General features: G+C 58.5%; 1 protein-coding gene across 11 annotated transcripts in view; it reads left to right on the top strand.

Annotated features, from left to right (window-relative positions):
* Window positions 1–17,385, top strand: part of KCP (kielin cysteine rich BMP regulator) — a 31,983-nt gene that overhangs the window by 14,140 nt on the left and 458 nt on the right. Inside the window, exons 11-41 of one of the 11 annotated variants that reach the window (XR_011256744.1) lie at window positions 371–464; window positions 591–670; window positions 747–840; window positions 1,169–1,254; window positions 1,329–1,410; window positions 1,668–1,820; window positions 1,911–2,014; window positions 2,092–2,185; window positions 3,186–3,356; window positions 3,476–3,558; window positions 3,700–3,793; window positions 3,882–4,070; window positions 4,407–4,577; window positions 5,308–5,484; window positions 6,107–6,192; window positions 6,443–6,533; window positions 6,658–6,740; window positions 6,809–6,902; window positions 8,946–9,119; window positions 9,391–9,473; window positions 10,063–10,183; window positions 12,730–12,809; window positions 13,006–13,105; window positions 13,625–13,805; window positions 14,017–14,119; window positions 14,215–14,357; window positions 14,743–14,792; window positions 14,876–14,987; window positions 15,079–15,180; window positions 16,375–16,539; window positions 16,973–17,279. Coding sequence is in view for 4 of the 11 variants with exons in the window: in XM_069588325.1 (XP_069444426.1) it covers window positions 371–464; window positions 591–670; window positions 747–840; window positions 1,169–1,254; window positions 1,329–1,410; window positions 1,668–1,820; window positions 1,911–2,014; window positions 2,092–2,185; window positions 3,186–3,356; window positions 3,476–3,558; window positions 3,700–3,793; window positions 3,882–4,070; window positions 4,407–4,577; window positions 5,308–5,484; window positions 6,107–6,192; window positions 6,443–6,533; window positions 6,658–6,740; window positions 6,809–6,902; window positions 8,946–9,119; window positions 9,391–9,473; window positions 10,063–10,183; window positions 12,730–12,809; window positions 13,006–13,105; window positions 13,625–13,713; window positions 14,017–14,119; window positions 14,215–14,357; window positions 14,620–14,792; window positions 14,876–14,987; window positions 15,079–15,180; window positions 16,375–16,539; window positions 16,973–17,279 (3,778 nt within the window). In the remaining 7 variants the exon portion in view is untranslated. Of the gene's footprint in view, window positions 1–370; window positions 465–590; window positions 671–746; window positions 841–1,168; window positions 1,255–1,328; window positions 1,411–1,667; window positions 1,821–1,910; window positions 2,015–2,091; window positions 2,186–3,185; window positions 3,357–3,475; window positions 3,559–3,699; window positions 3,794–3,881; window positions 4,071–4,406; window positions 4,578–5,307; window positions 5,485–6,106; window positions 6,193–6,442; window positions 6,534–6,657; window positions 6,741–6,808; window positions 6,903–8,945; window positions 9,120–9,390; window positions 9,474–10,062; window positions 10,184–12,729; window positions 12,810–13,005; window positions 13,163–13,624; window positions 13,806–14,016; window positions 14,120–14,214; window positions 14,358–14,619; window positions 14,793–14,875; window positions 14,988–15,078; window positions 15,181–16,284; window positions 16,540–16,972; window positions 17,280–17,385 lie in introns of those variants that run through there. The other 10 variants (XR_011256743.1, XR_011256739.1, XM_069588326.1 and 7 more) reach the window with 10 other exon arrangements.

Below are 17,385 nucleotides of genomic sequence, written 5' to 3'. Positions count from 1 at the left end.
ACTGTTCCAGGCCCCTCTCCAGCTCTGGCGGCTGGCTGGCAATCCTTGGCAGCCCGTGGCTTCTGCCTTCGTTTCCACATGCTGCTCTCTCTGTGCGTGTCTGTGTCCAAATTTCCCCTTTTTAAAAGAACACCAGTCATTGGATCAGGGGCCACCCCCTCCCAGTCTCACCTCATCTTACGTGATTACATCTGCTACGACTCTATTTCCAAATAAGGTCACATTCTGATGGAGTTAGGACTGCAACATAAGAATATGAAGGGGGACACAATTTGCTTATAACAACATCTAGTAAATGGATAGCTGGGACTTGAAGGCTGTTTCTGCTACCTGGCTGCGTTCTGATGGCCCCTTCCTCTGTCCCCCACAGGAGGGCCACATCCGGTGCCACCAGCAGGAATGTGCCAGTCTGTGCCCATACCCTGCCCGGCCCCTCCCTGGCACCTGCTGCCCAGTGTGTGATGGTGAGTCAGCAGGGGGTAGGGGGATCGGAAAGTGGATGGACAGCCTATCACAGGCCTCCTGAGAAGACCAGGACACTGACAGGCACGCGTCCCTGAGGAGGGTCTCAGGCACTGTCTTCCCAACAGGCTGTTTCCTAAATGGGCAGGACTACCGCAGCGGGGAGCCCGTGGGCTCTGGGGACCCCTGCTCGCACTGCCGTTGTGCCGTGAGTGTGGCTGCCCAGCAGGGAGGGGCTGGCGTCTGGGCCTGCCTCTCGCATGCTGACCAGGCCTTGTTGGCAGAACGGGAGTGTCCAGTGTGAGCCTCCGCCCTGCCCACCCACGCCCTGCAGACACCCAGGCAGGACCCTGGGGGAGTGCTGCCCTGTCTGTGGCAGTGAGTGAGGGTTCCAGTCTCCAGGGGGAGGGCTAGCCGCTGCCCCAGGAGAGGCTCTGGGTCTTGGGGTGGGAGTGGTTCCCTCCACTGAACCTACAGAAGCCCCCTTGAACGACCCTGAGCTCTGTCACCAAGGGTGAGGGACGAGTTCTCACCTCGCCTCATGGCATGCTGGGCACCTGGGGGCCGGCAGAGGCTGGCAGGCAGGGCTTCCTGGAGGACACGTGTGACTGTCCTTATCAGGATGGGAGGTGGAGGCCTCAGGTGTGGTGAGGCTTCCCCATCAGCCCCCAGCCCTGTCCCCCTGCCCCTCTGTCATCTTGTCCAGGCTGTGAGTACCAGGGACACCAGTATCAGAACCAGGAGACATTCCAACTCCAAGAGAGTGGCCGCTGTGTCCGCTGCTCCTGCCAGGTAGGCAATCCTGCTGTCTCACATCCCAGGTCTGTCTTGTCCCCTGAGGGCCTCTCACCCAGCCTCCCTCCTAGGCTGGCGAGGTCTCCTGCGAGGAGCGTGAGTGCCCAGGCATGCCCTGCACCCTGCCTGACTCTGGCCCCCAGCTCTGCTCAGGTGTGTGTATTGGGGGACGGGGTGGGGGACAACCATGAAAGGGTGCTGCTCCCAGCAGCCAGGAGTGTTTCTTCACAGTAAGGCGGGGGGCACATCCCTAAGTCCACCAGCCATTCCAGAGTGGGTTCAGAGGCGGCTGTGGGGATGGCGAAGCTGGGGTCCTGGGAAGGGTTCTGGGTGGTCTGGGAAGGACAGGGATGGATGGAGGTGCCTGGGTTGCCACGATGACACCCGTTCCCTGCCTCACACCACTGTAGTCTGCGTGCTTGATGGAGAGGAGTTTGCTGAGGGTGTCCAGTGGGAGCCTGACGGCCAGCCCTGCACGACCTGCTCCTGTCACGCTGGGGTACCTGTATGTGGGACTTTGCTCTGCTCCCCAGCTCCCTGCCAGCACCCCACCCAGCCCCCAGGTGAGTGCCCTGCCCCGAGCTGGCTTTCTCCCCTGTGCCTTGACCAGTTCACCTTGATGGGTAGGGCTCTGACCCACCTGCCCTGCCCAGGTGCCTGCTGCCCCAGCTGTGAGAGCTGCACTTACCACGGCCAGGTGTATGCCAACGGGCAGAACTTCACAGATGCAGACCCTTGCCACACCTGCCGCTGCGAGGTACCTCCCTAGGCTTGCCGCTGCCGGGCTCAGCCCCTCCCAGGACCCACCGCCATTGCCCTCTCACCTGCTCCCAGGATGGGACCGTGACATGCTCCTTGGTCAACTGCCCTCCCACAACCTGTGCCAGGCCTCAGAGTGGACCCGGCCAGTGCTGCCCCAGGTGCCCAGGTATGTACTCACTGCACCGTGTGGCTCGGGGGACCCTCGACTCTAACACTGCATGGCCCCTTGGGCCCTTAGTGAAAGTGAAAGTCACACAGTCGTGTCCAGCTCTTTGCTACTCCATAGACTGTGGTCTATGGAATTCTCCAGGCCAGAATACTGGGGTGGATAGCCTTTCCCTTCTCCAGGGGATCTTTGCAACCCAAGATTTAACCCAGGTCTCCTGCATTGCAGGCAGATTCTTTACTAGCTGAGCTACAAGGGAAGCCCAAGAACACTGGAGTGGGTAGCCTATCCCTTCCAGAGGATCTTCCCGACTTAGGAATCAAACCGGGGTCTCCTGCATTGCAGGCAGATTCTTTACCAACTGAGCTATCAAGGAAGCCCCCCACCCTGGGGCCTAAGCCTAACCCTAACTTTAGACAGAAATGACTTTCTAAATTGTTTTCAGTCTGACCCAGCTTGGAACTCTCTGGAACTCACAAGGCAGGGGTGGGAGACACGGTAGACATCTGTTTGTCCCTTTGTGTTACTACACCCACCCTTCTCTCCCATCTTGTACTATTTCCTCTTCCACTGCCCACACACCCGGACCTCATGTATCTATCTGTACAAGACTGGTTCAGATGACAAGTGTTCAAGTTTTCCATACCATAGGCTGGAAGCTGGGATGTGGTGTGCCCTGATCCCCACCCACATGGAAAGTGTTTGGGGTGCAAATCACAAACACAGGCAGGCACGTGCACTAGCCCTTCAGCTCTTCACCCTCAGAGGCACACACATCTGCCTGCAGGTAAAGGGGCTACACACATACGCACGTGCACGTGTGCTCACAGAGATACCCTTGCGTGTGTACACAGCCCCTCCTCCTCCTCTCCCTCCATGCGGACAGCTTCCAAGTGGCACTTCCGCAGTGGCTCTGGACTCAAGGCGGGAGGGGCTGTCAGCCTGCTCCTTGCGCTGTCTCTGTGCCCCCATCCTGCCCACCCCTGACCCCACTGTGCAGACTGCGTCCTGGAGAAACAGGTGTTTTTGGATGGTGAACGCTTCTCGCATCCCCGAGATCCCTGCCAGGAATGCCAGTGCCGGGAAGGCCATGCCCACTGCCAACCCCGGGTCTGCCCCCGGACCTCCTGTACCCACCCTCTGCCTGGTGTCTGTTGCCAGAACTGCAATGGTGAGGCGGGCAGAATAGGGGGTGGTGTCCGGGATTGCTTGGCCTTTAGGGCTGGAGAAGGCAGCGTGCCCTTGGGGGAGGAGGGCCTGTCCTGGGCCTCTAGCTGCCCTCTCCTCCAGGTTGTGCCTTTGGTGGGAAAGAGTACCCCAGTGGGGCCGACTTCCCCCACCCCTCTGACCCCTGCCGTCTGTGTCACTGTCTGGTGAGTCTGGATGGGAGGAGGAGTCGGGGAGGGAGGGCGGGGATTGGGGAGACCAGGCGAGGTCAGCCAAGATCAGGGTGGGAAGGCGTGGGGTGTCCTCCACCTCCTACGCTAACTGGCCCTGGCCTGGTCCACCTGCAGGGAGGCACCGTAAAGTGCCTGGCGCGCCGCTGCCCACCCTTGCCCTGCCCAGAGCCGGTCCTTCTGCCCAGAGAGTGCTGCCCACGGTGCCCAGGTAGGCGCTGCGCCCCTCGCCGCCTCTCCAGGGTGGATCCCTTCCGCAGCTTGTCCCCAGCCCTGCTGATGGAGGCGCTCCCCTGCAGCCGCCCCCTCGGGCTGCCCTCGGCGGGGGGCCTTGGTCCCCGCCCGCCACCAGGAGCACTTCTCCCCGCCCGACGACCCCTGCCGCCGCTGCCTCTGCCTGGACGGCTCGGTGTCCTGCCAGAGACTGCCCTGCCCGCCTGTGCCCTGCACCCACCCGCGCCAGGGGCCCTGCTGCCCCTCCTGTGACGGTAATGCCCTGGCTATCCCCCTCCCTGTCCTGTCCCCACTTCTTCCAACTCCACCCCTTGCCTTCTTGGTGCCCCTCTTCCTCCACACCCCTCTTTATCTTCAGGAGGGTGCCACCTCCTCTCCCCACTTCCTCCTGGCCTGCCCTTCCCACATTGGTGTTCTCACTAAGAAAGTGGGGAAACAGTGCCCACCTGATCCACAGGGCCTGGCAGAATGGGGGGTGGTCTCCGGGATGGCTTGGCCTTTAGGGCTGGGAGGGCAGCATGCCCTGGTAATGCTCCTGGTACTCCATGAGCCCCCAGCCTCTCACCTGCCCACCGCCCCCCCCCCCCCAGGCTGCCTGTACCAGGGGAAGGAGTTCACCAGCGGGGAGCGCTTCCCTTCGCCCACTGCCAGGTGTCACATCTGCCTCTGCTGGGAGGGCAGTGTCAGCTGTGAGCCCAGGGTCTGTGCACCTGCCCAGTGCCTTTTCCCTGCCCGGGGTGACTGCTGCCCTACCTGTGATGGTGAGGGGCAGGGACTGGGGGGTGGGCTGGGAGGACGGGGTCAAAGTCTTCTTTACTGCCCAGTGTGCATGCTAAGTTGCTTCAGTCATGTCCGACTCTTTGTGACCCCATGGATTGTAGCCTGCCAGGCTCCTCTGTCCATGGGATTTTCCAGGCAAGAATACTGGAGTGGGCTGCCATTTCCTTCTCCAGGAGATCTTCCCAACACAGAGATCAACCCAGGTCTCCTGCAATTGCAGGCAGATTCTTTACCATCTGAGCCATGAGGGAAGCCCCTTTACTGCCCTCAGTTCAGTTACTCAGTCATGTCCAACTCTTTGTAACCCCATGGACTGCAGCACGCCAGACTTGCCTGTCCATCACCAACTCCTGGAGCTTTCTTAAACTCATGTCCATCGAGTCAGTGATGCCATCCAATTCACTGCCCTGGTGTGGGTCAAAGATATTTTTTATTATAAGAAAAAAAGCCCCAGACTAAATTCTAGGTGGATTTTCCCTATAGACTGGACAGGGGGCTTCTCTGCAGACCAAAGGGAAGAAAGTCTGTCCTTTGGCCAGTCCATCCATCCCCCTGCGCACCGCCCACCCCCCACTGCCAGGACTGAGCCCACCCTTTGCCCCCAGGTCTTTGAGCCCTTGAGCTCAGGCCAGGTCCAAGCTCAGAGCCAGATGACTGGTCTCCTCTCTGATTTCCGCTCCTCCACCTTGGCCTCCCTGTCCTCTCTTGAAGGCTGTGAGTATCTGGGGGAGTCCTACCTGAGTGGCCAGGAGTTCCCGGATCCCCGTGAGCCCTGCAACCTGTGTACCTGCCTCGGAGGCTTCGTGACCTGTGGCCGCCGGCCCTGTGAACCCCTGGGCTGCAGCCACCCGCTCACCCGAGCTGGGCACTGCTGCCCGACCTGCCAGGGTAGACCTGCCCTCCCACTGCCCCTGTCAGTGGGTCTGGTCACTGTCACCCTCCCCTGAGACAGCCTCACAGCAAGCCCACACCCTGGATTCTCCTCGGGTTCCTCACCCCATACTCAGCCTCCTCTGGGTCTCTGCTGTCACCTCACGCTGACTGTCGTACTCACCAAATGCGCAGAAGGGCTGTGTGGCCAGACCTTCACGGCCTCTGGTTGCCATCCTGCCTCCCTCAAACATGTCACGAGGCTCGAAACCGTTCAGTGGTTCCCACGGCCCTTGAGTCGCCCAGCACGCCCAGCACCTTCCCTCCCTCCTGGCTTCCTTCGTCCAGCCTCCCGAGCCCAGCCCACCTCTCACCTTCATTTCCAGGTGCCCCTCCCTCACATCCTCCTCCTACCCTGGCCTGTGGTCTGTGATCTCACTCTCAGTCCTCCCCTGCTTCACGCACACAAGTCTCTCCCCTTCCCAGCCACTCACCTCTCCCTTTCGGACTGTTAGCTAAGCTTTGGTAGAGGACCCCAGGCCCGGATGTGGTGTGTGGCCCGGTGTGTGTGTGTGGAGTGGGGGGTGGGTGGAAGGCTCCGCGATTGCAGCGCCTTCCACTGCATCCCCTTTTCCGCCAGGATGCCTCTATCATGGGGTCACTGCCGCCCCTGGAGAGACCCTGCCTGACCCATTAGACCCTGCCTGCTCGCTCTGCACCTGCCAGGTGCGGTGGCCCTCTGGGGGCTTGGGAGCCCTTCATCCCTTGATCCTCCTCTCTGGCCAGAAAGAAGGTTGTTCCTCCTTCCGGGCTGCACTCTGCCTGTGACATCCACTGGGAGCAGGATTGGGTTCAGGTGTCCCGGGGCGGGGGAGGGGTCAGTATGGGTACCCCCACGGCGGGGCCGTGTGCAGCCCTGTTTGAGGGTGTGATGGCACGGGAGTCGGGGCATGGCCGGGCGACCTCTCTCCCCCAGGAAGGCTCCATGCGCTGCCGGAAGAAGCCGTGTCCTCCGGCTCTCTGCCCTCGCCCCTCTTCAGGACCCTGCTTCTGCCCCGTTTGCCACAGTGAGCGCTCGCCTGCCCCCAAGCGCTTCTCTGCCCCTCCTCCCTCCCTCTGTGCCAGGCCTGAGGTGGGACGGGGCAAGGTGGCTGGGCCCGCACCCTCACCCTGGACACGTGTCGCCCACAGGCTGCCTCTCTCAGGGCCAGGAGTACCAGGACGGGGAGGAGTTCGAGGGGCCCGCAGGCAGCTGCGCGAGCTGTCGCTGTGAGGTGTGGCAGGGAGGTGGGGAGGGGCTGGGGGCGGGGGGAGCAAGCCACTGAGCCTGCCTCTCCCGCAGGCTGGCCAGGTCAGCTGTGTGCGGCAGCGCTGCCCGCCCCTGTCCTGCCCGCTCCAGGTCACGGAGCAGGGGAGCTGCTGTCCTCGCTGCAGAGGTGCGCCGGGCTGGTAGGGCTGCCCCCCTGTTTCCGTTGCTGGGTCTGGGTCCCGTGTCCTTCCATCTGCCCCACCGCCCTCCCCTCAGCTCTCCTCCAGCCTTCCCATCTCCCTGTCCACCCTTCTGGCCTGCCCACACCTCAGGACTTGAGCTCTCACCATGCCCACCTTCATCTCTTCCTTCCTGTTCCTGCCCCTGGCCTGCTCAGCCCATTTCTCCTTCTAGACTCTTACTGGAATCTCCTCAAAGCTATCCTGTTCCTAACCACACCCCATTCATATTGGTTTGGTTCAGTTCAGTCCAGTCACTCAGTCGTGTCCGACTCTTTGAGACCCCATGAACTGCAGCACACCAGGCCTTCCTGTCCATCACCAACTCCCAGAGTTTACTCAGACTCACGTCCACTGAGTCAGTGATGCCATCCAACCATCTCATCCTCTGCCATCCCCTTCTCCTCCTGCCTTCAACCTTTTCCAGCATCAGGGTCTTTTCCAATGAGTCAGTTCATTGCATCAGGTGGCCAAAGTATTGGAGTTTCAGCTTCAGCATCAGTCCTTCCAATGAATATTCGGGACTGATTTCCAGGCTGTTACTGTTTCCATTGTTTCCCCATCTAGTTGCCATGAAATGATGGAATCAGATGCTGTGATCTTAGTTTTCTGAATGTTGAATTTTAAGCCAACTTTTTCACTCTCCTCTTTCACTTTCATCAAGAGGCTCTTAAGTTCTTCTTCACTTTCTGCCGTAAGTGTGGTGTCATCTACATATCTGAGGTTGTTGATATTTCTCCCAGGAATCTTGATTCCAGCTTATGCTTCATCCAGTCCAGCATTTCTCATGATGTACTCTGCATACAAGTTAAATAAGCAGGGTGACAATATACAGCCTTGATGTACTCCTTTCCCAATTTGGAACTAGTTTGTTGTTCCACGTCCAGTTCTAACTGTTGCTTCTTGACCTGCATACAGATTTCTCAGGAGGCAGGTCAGGTGGTCTGGTATTCCTATCTCTTTAAGAATTTTCCATAGTTTTTTGTGATCCACACAGTCAAAGGCTGTGGTTCATAATGGTAATCATGATAGCTAACATTTATTGAGTATATACCATGTGCCAGACCCTGAGCTAGGCACCTTATACATAACATCTCATCAGGTAGGTATTATGATTAATTATTCCCATTTTACAGGTTAGAAAACTGAGGTACAGAGAGTTAACATAACTTACCTGTGGTCACTTAGCCAATAGGTGGCAGAGTCAAGATTTGTATCTAGGCTGCCTGGTTCTAGAATAGGAGTCTTTTTTAGCCTATTAAGAAGACCCTCACCCCATACAGTGCCCCAACTGGTATAAGAACCATGAGTGTCTCCTTAGCCTGGGAGGTAGGCAGGACAGAAGAAATCTCCATTTAATGGGTAAGGAAATTGAGGGTTGGAGAGATGGAGTTACCTTGGGCACATGGCTAGTGATGGAACCTTTCATTCATCCTGTGCATGCCTGCTAAGTTGCTTCAGTCCTGCCCGACTCTCTGCAACCCCATGGATTATAGCCTGCGAGGCTCCTCTGGCCATGGGATTCTCCAGGCAAAGATACTGGAGTGGGTTGTCCTTTCCTCCTCTGAGAGACCTTCCAGACCCAGGGATCCAAGCCGTGTCTCTTGTGTCTCCCGCGTTGGCAGGCAGGCTCTTTACCGCTAGTGCCACGTGTATGTATTACCCTCCTACCGCAGGCCCGGTACTGCTGCTGGTGCTGGGCTGTGGCGGACAGTGCTTGCCGTCTGGCTCAGGGTCTAGCAAGCAAGCAGGAACAGGATTAGAACCTGGGTGTTCTGACCCCGACCCAGTGTCTTTCCCCTCCAGCACACACAGGGGTTCTGTCCCATCTTCCTACTCCTGAAGAAGCCCCTCCTGGTTCTGTCCCATCTTCCTACTCCTGAAGAAGCCCCTCCTGGTTACCCACATGCCCTACTGACTACGCAGGGTGGGGCAGGGGGTCGGGGCAGACATGCAGACTCAGAGCTCACCCCTGCCCACCTTGGACACAGGCTGCCTGTTTCATGGGGAGGAGCACCCCGAAGGCAGTAGCTGGAAGCCCCCTGACAGCCCCTGCTTCTCCTGCATGTGCCATGAGGGTGTCATCACCTGCGACCCCGTCCAGTGTGTCACCTCCTGTGCCCAGCCCCACCAGGGGCCCAGTGACTGCTGCCCTCAATGCTCTGGTATGCCCTCGATGCCTGGGGAGGGGGTGAGACAGGGGTGGCAAGGAGGCAGAGCCAGTCAGCATCTCCCTGCCATTGCCCTGGGCTGGGTGGCCCCGTTCTTATACACACTCCAATCTCTGAGGTTGAGGGTGGGGGTCCAGGGGGCAGAGAACCCCACCCCTGGCATGGCAACCAGTCTGAAAGTTCCCTGGTTCTGTTCTACTCTTACCCCACCCCACCCGCACCCCTCCTCCCCTCCCCACCCCCCCAACCTTCACCCTCCAACAAGACTGTGAGCATGAGGGTCGGAAGTATGAGCCGGGAGAGAGCTTCCAGCCCGGTGCAGACCCCTGCGAAGTCTGCGTCTGTGAGGTAGGGGAGGGCACCGTGGAGGGGCAGCCTGGGCACTATGGGGAGCAGGCACTGTGGGGTCAGGGACAGGCGTGTGTCCCTGAGGCCAGGGAGTGAGGCAGGGGCTTCAGGGGAGGAGCCAACAGGGCCAGGAAGTCTGGGGTTGTGGGGCAGGCAGTGCACAGGCCCGCCCAGCTGGACTGGAGGGTGGTGTGGGTAGAAATCTGGGGGGAGGCACCTGGGAAGTGGTCAGGGGCCCTGTCAGGGAAAGTCTGTTTGAAAGAACGGTGAGCCAATGGAAGGGTTTTGAGCAGGCAGATGATGTCATGGGTCGGGAGACTAGGCAGTGGGGAGGGAAGATGCCTTGAGCTTGCAGAAGGCTCAAAGTCACACAAAGGCTCAGGCCAGGTGACTACAGGAGCAGGCACCCCACAGGCCATCCCTGAGGACTGGGACGGGGGATGAGGGGCACGTCTGGGGAGAGGTTGAATCTCTCTTTAGACCGGAGTCTGACCTGCACAAGGCAGACAAGAGGTGCTTGGAGTCCAGGGGAAAGGGGGCGGCTCTTGGCTTCCGTGGCCCGGATCCCACCCTCTGCTCTCTCGTTCAGCTGCGGCCTGAGGGGACACCCAGCCTGCGCTGTCACCGGCGGCAGTGCCCCCGCCTGGTGGGCTGCCCCGCCAGCCAGCTCCTGATCCCAGGGCCCCAGCAGTGCTGCCCTACCTGTGCCGGTGAGTCCCCGGACTGGGGGCGGGGGTCAAGAGGGCAGGGCTGCCATCCCCCAGAGTGACACCAGAAGGGCCAGCCAGCTCTCCTCCACAGTCCCAGCCCCTTCCTGAGTCCATTGGGTTGTTCTAGAAGCCCACACCCTAGCCAGTGAGACCTGTACGGCCCTAAGGGGAAACACAGGTGACACCACCCTTATGGCAGAAAGTGAAGAGGAACTAAAGAGCCTCTTGATGGCAGTGAAAGAGGAGAGTGAAAAAGTTGGCTTAAAACTCAACATTCAGAAAACTAAGATCGTGGCATCTGGTCCCATCAATTCATGGCATATAGATGGGAAAACAATGGAAATAATGACAGACTTTATTTTCTTGGGTTCCCAAATCACTACAGATGGTAACTGCAGCCATGAAATTAAGACGCTTGCTCCTTGGAAGAAAAGCTATGACAAACCTAGATAACATATTTAAAATCAGAGACATTATTTTGCCAACAAAGGTCCATCTAGTCAAAGTTATGGTTTTTCCAGTAGTCATGTGTGGATGCAAGAGTTGGACTATAAAGCTGAGCACCGAAGAATTGATGCTTTTGAACTGTAGTGTTGGAGAAGACTCTTGAGAGTCCCTTGGACTGCAAGGAGATCCAACCAGTCAATCCTAAAGGAAATCAATCCTGAATATTCATTGGAAGGACTGAATGAAGGAAGAAGCTGAAGCTGAAGCTCCAATATTTTGGCCACCTAATTCGAAGAACCGACTCATTGGAAAAGACACTAATGCTGGGAAAGACTGAAGGCAGCAGAAGGGGACGACAGAGGATAAGATGGTTGGATGGCATCACAGACTCGATGGACATGAGTTTGAGCAAGCTGTGGGAGTTGGTGATAGACAGGGAGGCCTGGTGTGCTGCAGTCCATGGGGTCACAAAGAGTCGGACACGACTGAGCGACTGAACTGAACTGAACTGAAGCCTGCTGCCTCTTGTCCAGCAGGTGGTGCTACAGGGTTGCAGTTGTGCAGGCTGCTGGCTTGTTGAGCACAGGGATCTTAGGACCAGCGGGGCACTGAGTGGTCCAGCTACAGAGGTGGGGAGAGCTATCCTTACCAACCAACACCTGCTAGAATGTGCTGCAGGGGGAGAGAAAAATAATAATACTTATTAAGCACCTACTTCCCTGGTGGCTCAGATGGTAATACGTCTGCCTACAACGCTGGAGATGCGGGTTCAATCCCTGGGTCGGGAAGATCTCCTGGAGAAGGAAATGGTAACCCACTCCAGTATTCTTGCCTGGAAAATCCCACGGACCAAGAAGCCTGGTAGGCTACAGGCCATGGGTTCGCAAAGAGTCGGACACAACTGAGCGACTTCATTTTCACTTTCACTTTTTCATTAAGCACCTACTGTATGCCACATACTGCTGCTGTTGTTCACTCAGTCAAGTCTGACTATTTGCGACCCCATGGACTGCAGCACGCCAGGCTTCCCTGTCCTTCACCATTTCCCAGAGCTTACTCAAACTCATGCCCACTGAGTCAGTGATACCAACCAACTATCTCGTTCTCTGTCATCCCCTTCTCCTCCTGCCTTCAATCTTTCCAGGCATCAGGGTCTTTATTAATGAGTCGGCTCTTCAGATCAGGTGGCCAAAGTATTGGAGGTTCAGTTTCAGCATCAGTCCTTCCAATGAACACCCAGGACTGATCTCCTTGAGGATGGACTGGTTGGATCTCCTTGCAGTCCAAGGGACTCTCAAGAGTCTTCTCCAACACCACAGTTCAAGAGCATCAGCCTTTAAGGTGCTCAGCCTTCTTTATAGTCCAACTCTTGCATCCACACATGACTACTGGAAAAAACATAGCTTTGACTAGATAGACCTTTGTTGGCAAAGTAATATCTCTGCTTTTTAATATGCTGTCTAGGTTTGTCATAGCTTTTCTTCCAAGGAGCAAGCATCTTTTAATTTCATGGCTGCAGTCACCATCTGCAGTGATTTTGGAACCTAAGAAAATTTAAAGTCCGTCACTATTTCCATTCTTATTAAGCACCTACTGTATGCAACACACTGTACTTGGTGCTTTTAATAAAGTTTCACATTTAATTCTCACAGTTACCCAGTGATGAGGAATTTTACAGATGAAGAAACTGAAGTTCAGAGAAATTGATTAACTTGCCAAAAATGGCACAGGCTCTGAGTGCTGGAGCCAGGATTGGAACAGGTGTACCTGGCTCATTGTGCTTCCTTCCAGACAAAATGAACAGAAGTGGGAGGGATAGGCCAGGCAGCCCTATGGTCCTTAGTGACCTCAGGCTGAGGAAGCCACACTTTGTCCATTTCCAGGCCCCCCGTCCTAGCAGGGTTCCTTGTCAAAAGTCCAAACTTTTCTTGGCTGAAACAAAAGGAAAAAGGATTTATCTTCCCTGGATTGAAGGTGTCAGGGCTATAAGTATATCCTGGGCTCAAGAAATCCTGGGGCACAGTAAGGGGGCAGGCGGTCAATGGGGCTTTCGTCCCTGCTCCCCCAGCATCTCCCACACTGCATTTTTGTCTTCTCAGAGGCGCTGAGCCACTGCACAGAGCGCCTGCTGGGGTCTGAGTTGACCCCACCAGACCCCTGCTACACCTGCCAGTGCCAGGTGAGCCCTCTTTCCTTGGGGACCCCTCCAGCCCCCTCTTTTTCCTGCTCTGTAGCTGTGGCTCCTCTGTTTAGCACCTCCAGGCTTCCCAATCACCCCAACAATGTTCGCCCGCTTATCCTGAATGTCGCATTCCACCTAGGCCCTGTGCCTTCCCTGCAGTTTCCTCCTGTGCTGTTCCCATGCCCTTCCACAGGACCTGACTTGGCTCTGCATTCACCGGGCCTGTCCTGAGCTCAGCTGTCCCCTGCCTGAACACTACATACCCCCTGGGAGCTGCTGCCCTGTGTGCCAGGGTTCGTGCCCAATTTTGTTCTGCATCCTCAGGACATGAGCCGGGAGGGAGACAGGAGGTGCGGCCTCTATGGGCCAAGCGGGCAACCTGGGGTGTGCACTCCGAATGCAGGCTTTGTTCTTTTATAGAGATGGAGGGCTGTTCTTTAGAGGAGGGACCCGTGAGGTGGAGGGAGGCAGGGAATGGAGCCTGGATTCTCGAGGGCTGGCCAGAGGCTTGTCAGGGGGCTCAGGGACCCCAGGCCCACTTAGCAGGGCATCGCACTGCTGAGCTGGCAGCCAGACCAGAGGAAAGTTCCAGCCTCTGGCTCTTTCAGTTTCCAGGATGCTCTGGATATCCTGGGCACTGGCGTAAGGTCTGCCATTTAGTCAGCCATGGTGCTGCTGGTTGAGGAAATTAACACCCTCAGGGTACTAATTAGATGGGGGGGGGGGGGGGCACCGCCCTGCCCTGGGCCTTCAGAGTGAGCTCATGCAGCCAGAATGACAGTGCTTCCCCGTCCCCATTTCTTTGTCCTCAGAATGTGTGGTGGAGGCTGAGGGCCGGACAGTGGCCGATGGAGAGAGCTGGCGGGACCCCAGCAACGCCTGCGTCTCTTGCACCTGCCATGTGAGCTGGGGGAGGGGGTGGGGTGGAGGACCTTACAGACGGTAAAGTGAAGGGCCTCAGGACACTGGACCAGAGAATATGGGGTCTTTGAGGTAATTAGAAAAAGGCGCCCCCTCTGGGTGAGAGGGCAGAGGTACCCCTGTGTGAGGGCAAGCAGCTAAAGGTGATTTCACCCCCTACTTGATCATGAAGTGGGTGCCCTTGTGGGAGAAGGGTTGCTTGCCCAGTCCTTGATGCAGAAGCGTGAGGCCAGGGACTCCAAACCCTACCGGAAGTCCCTAGAGCAATGACGTCTGTCCTCAGCGGGGCCACGTGGAGTGCCGCCTGGAGGAGTGCCAGGCGCTCACCTGCCCGCGCGGCTGGTCGAAGGTGCGGGAGGCTGGCAGGTGCTGTGAGAGGTGCCAAGGTGCGGGCCAGGGCCATGGGGCTGGGGGTCGGGGGCACGGAGCGAGACCCAACGTGAGGGCCTGGCATCTGTCTCGCCCCTTCCCGTCCCCTCAGCCCCCGCCCCGTCGTGCGCGCACCAGGGCCGGCAGGTGGCCTCCGGAGAGCGCTGGGACGTGGACGCCTGCACCAACTGCTCCTGCGTGGCAGGCACCGTGCGCTGCCAGAGCCAGCGCTGCCCGCCGCTCTCCTGTGGGCCCGTGAGTGCCAGAGTCTGGGGCGGTGGGATGGGTGGGCACGTGGCACGGCCCACCTGGAGCACCGGGGAAGTAGGAGACCAGGTTCGCCCGGGTCGTGCAGTGTCTGACATGGCCACGAGGTGGCGTCCTGACCTCCTCCAGCAGGAGCTCGGGAGCCCGGGAACCTCCCCGGCTCCCGGGGAGGCTCGGTCTTCCCGGGAGGCTTGGCGTGGGGCCCGGCCGGGAGGGCGGCGGGTCTGACCGTGTGCGGGGCGGAGGCCAGGACGAGGCCCCCGCCCTGAGTCCCGGCAGCTGCTGTCCCCGCTGCCTGCCCCGGCCCGCTTCCTGCATGGCCTTCGGAGACCCTCATTACCGCACCTTCGACGGCCGCCTGCTGCACTTTCAGGGCAGCTGCAGCTACGTGCTGGCCAAGGACTGCCGTGGCGGGGACTTCAGGTGCGCCGCTCCCTCTGCCTTTCTCCCTGCCCGCCTCCCACACCCAGCCCTGCTGACCCCTGCACCCGGGCCTCCCGCCGCAGCGTGCACGTGACCAACGATGACCGGGGCCGGAGCGGCGTGTCCTGGACCCAGGAGGTGGCTGTGCTGCTGGGAGACGTGGCCGTGCGGCTGCTGCAGGGCGGGGCGGCCACGGTCAGTAGAGCCAAGGATCGGGGGGCCGGTCGGTCAGCGCTGTCCCCTTCTCTGTCCCGACCTCGCTCCTCCTCCCACGTCTCTTCTCCAGGTGGACGGGCGCCCTGTGGCCTTGCCCTTCCTGCAGGAACCGCTGTTCTATGTAGAGCTTCGGGGACGCACGGTGGTGCTGCACTCCCACCCGGGGCTCCAGGTGCGTCCAGGGCCAGTGCAGGGCAGGGGGCGCCTCGGGCCTGTTCTGTAGGAGGGGTATTACCAGGCCATGGGGCCAAGGAGCTGAGAGAGTTCTGCTGGATTCTAGGGGGAAGAGGAATCAGGGCTAGAGAACCCCAGGTGTGATGAAAGGAGTTCTGAGCCTAGTTTCCAGCCTCGGATGTGCTGGGGCTCTTAGGCCATTATCTTAAGCCAGTCCTCTGAGTGACTGAAGTTGCTCAGTCGTGTCCAACTCTGATCCCATGGACTGTAGCCTACCAGGCTCCTGCATCCGTGGAATTTTCCAGGCAAGAATACTGGAATGGGTTGCCATTTCCTTCTCCAGGGGATCTTCCCGATCCAGGGATCGAACCCAGGTCTCCCACATTGCAGACAGACGCTTTACCATCTAAGCCACCAGGGAAGCCAGTCCTCTGGGCCTCAGCTTTCCCATCCCTCAAGCAGGGAAAGGGGGAGGCAATGTCAACTACCCTCTCCTAGATGGTTTCAGAGATTCCAATTCCCGTGTCAAAGAGTAATTCACTCCCCTGCCTCCACCCACAAGCACATTTGTAAGTACACAAAATATGGCTTATCTACACTTAGGATGGGGCTTCCCAAGTGACACTAGTGGTACAGAACCTGCCCGCCAATGCAGGAAACATAGAAGACGCAGGTTTGATCCCTGGGTCGGGAAGATCCCCTGGAGGAGGGTACGGCAACCCACTCCAGTATTCTGGCCTAGAGAATCCCATGGACTGAGGAGCCTGGTGGGCTATAGTCCATGGTGGTTGCGCAAAGTCAGACACGACTGAAGCGACTTAGCACACACGAAAACAGGATACAGACCCTATTTGTGCTTTGTCCTCTGTAAGGCCTGAATGCCCGTGAGGGAGTGAAGCTCTGGAAGTGGGTTGCATTTCACAGGGAAGCCTAGCTCAGGGATGATGACGGGAGAAGGTGCCCTCCTGAGGGAGCTGTGTTCACCTCTTCACTCTTCCGTGTTTGCCCAGGGCTGAAACCGCAGGTGCCTTCCTGTCCTTGGCCCGAGCAAGCCTCCCTTCCGTGAGGCACTCCACCTGTCCTTTCTCCTCCCCTCCTGCAGGGGGCATGCTGACACACCACCGAGACGGGCCCTGGGCTTCCTGGGGCCCTTGGCTTTCTCCTGCTCTCCAGTCCCCACCTCTCTGCACAGGTGCTGTGGGATGGGCAGTCCCAGGTGGAGGTGAGAGTGCCTGGCTCCTACCGGGGCCACATGTGTGGGCTCTGTGGCAACTTCAATGGCTTTGCCCAGGATGACCTGCAGGACCCTGAGGAACTGCTCCAGTCCACTGAGGCTGCGTTTGGGAATAGCTGGCAGGTGAGTGGCACAGAAGTGAGGGGTTGGGGGAGGCACAGTTGAGCCTGAGTCTCAGAGCAGCCCTCTGGTAAGGAAAGGAGGGGTTGGGCTTTGGGGCTTTCAGGAAGGTTTGGGGTCTTTCTGCCTGTTACAGTGCTGGGGGGGTGGGGCAGGGCACCTGTTGGAAGGGATCTCCTCAACTGAATCCCCAAGGCCTGCTTCATCATTCACTGACTCTGAGTCTTGGACAAGACACTTAACTGCTCTGGGCCTTGATTTGCCAATCTGTAAAATGGGGGCAAAGGAAAAGTAGCTGATGCTTTCTTTGCTGTTCTTGTAAGGAAGTTTTTGAGGCTACAACAAAACATTTGGTGCAAAGCTCTTGGAAGAACATAACACACAAAGGTCAGCTGCCAGTGGATGCTGTCATATCAGGGCCGCCTTCCCCATCTAGGTCCCAGAGGGCCCAGGACCTGGTCGGCCCTGTTCCCAGGGCCGTGAGGTGGATCCATGCCGGGCAGCAGGGTACCGTGCCAGGCGTGAGGCCAACGCCCGGTGTGCGGTGCTGAAGTCCACCCCGTTCAGCCGCTGCCATGCTGTGGTGCCACCAGACCCCTTCTTTGCCGCCTGCGTGTATGACCTCTGTGCTTGCGGGCCCGGTTCCTCCTCTGACGCCTGCCTCTGTGACGCCCTGGAAGCCTATGCTAGCCACTGTCGCCAGGCAGGGGTGACACCGGCCTGGCGGGGCCCCACACTCTGCGGTGAGGGGGTAGCGCCCTGTGCAAGCTGGGGAGGGGGTGACACAGAGGGCTCAGGTCTGGACAGGAAAGGTTCAGGGAGGGTCACGGGGTTGGGGGGAGCCTGGGG

Source organism: Ovis canadensis, chromosome 4 (genome assembly GCF_042477335.2).
Source record: "Ovis canadensis isolate MfBH-ARS-UI-01 breed Bighorn chromosome 4, ARS-UI_OviCan_v2, whole genome shotgun sequence".
NCBI lineage: Eukaryota > Metazoa > Chordata > Mammalia > Artiodactyla > Bovidae > Ovis > Ovis canadensis.
The sequence above is the reverse complement of the archived record's forward strand: the minus strand, read 5'-3'. Positions and strand labels throughout refer to the sequence as shown.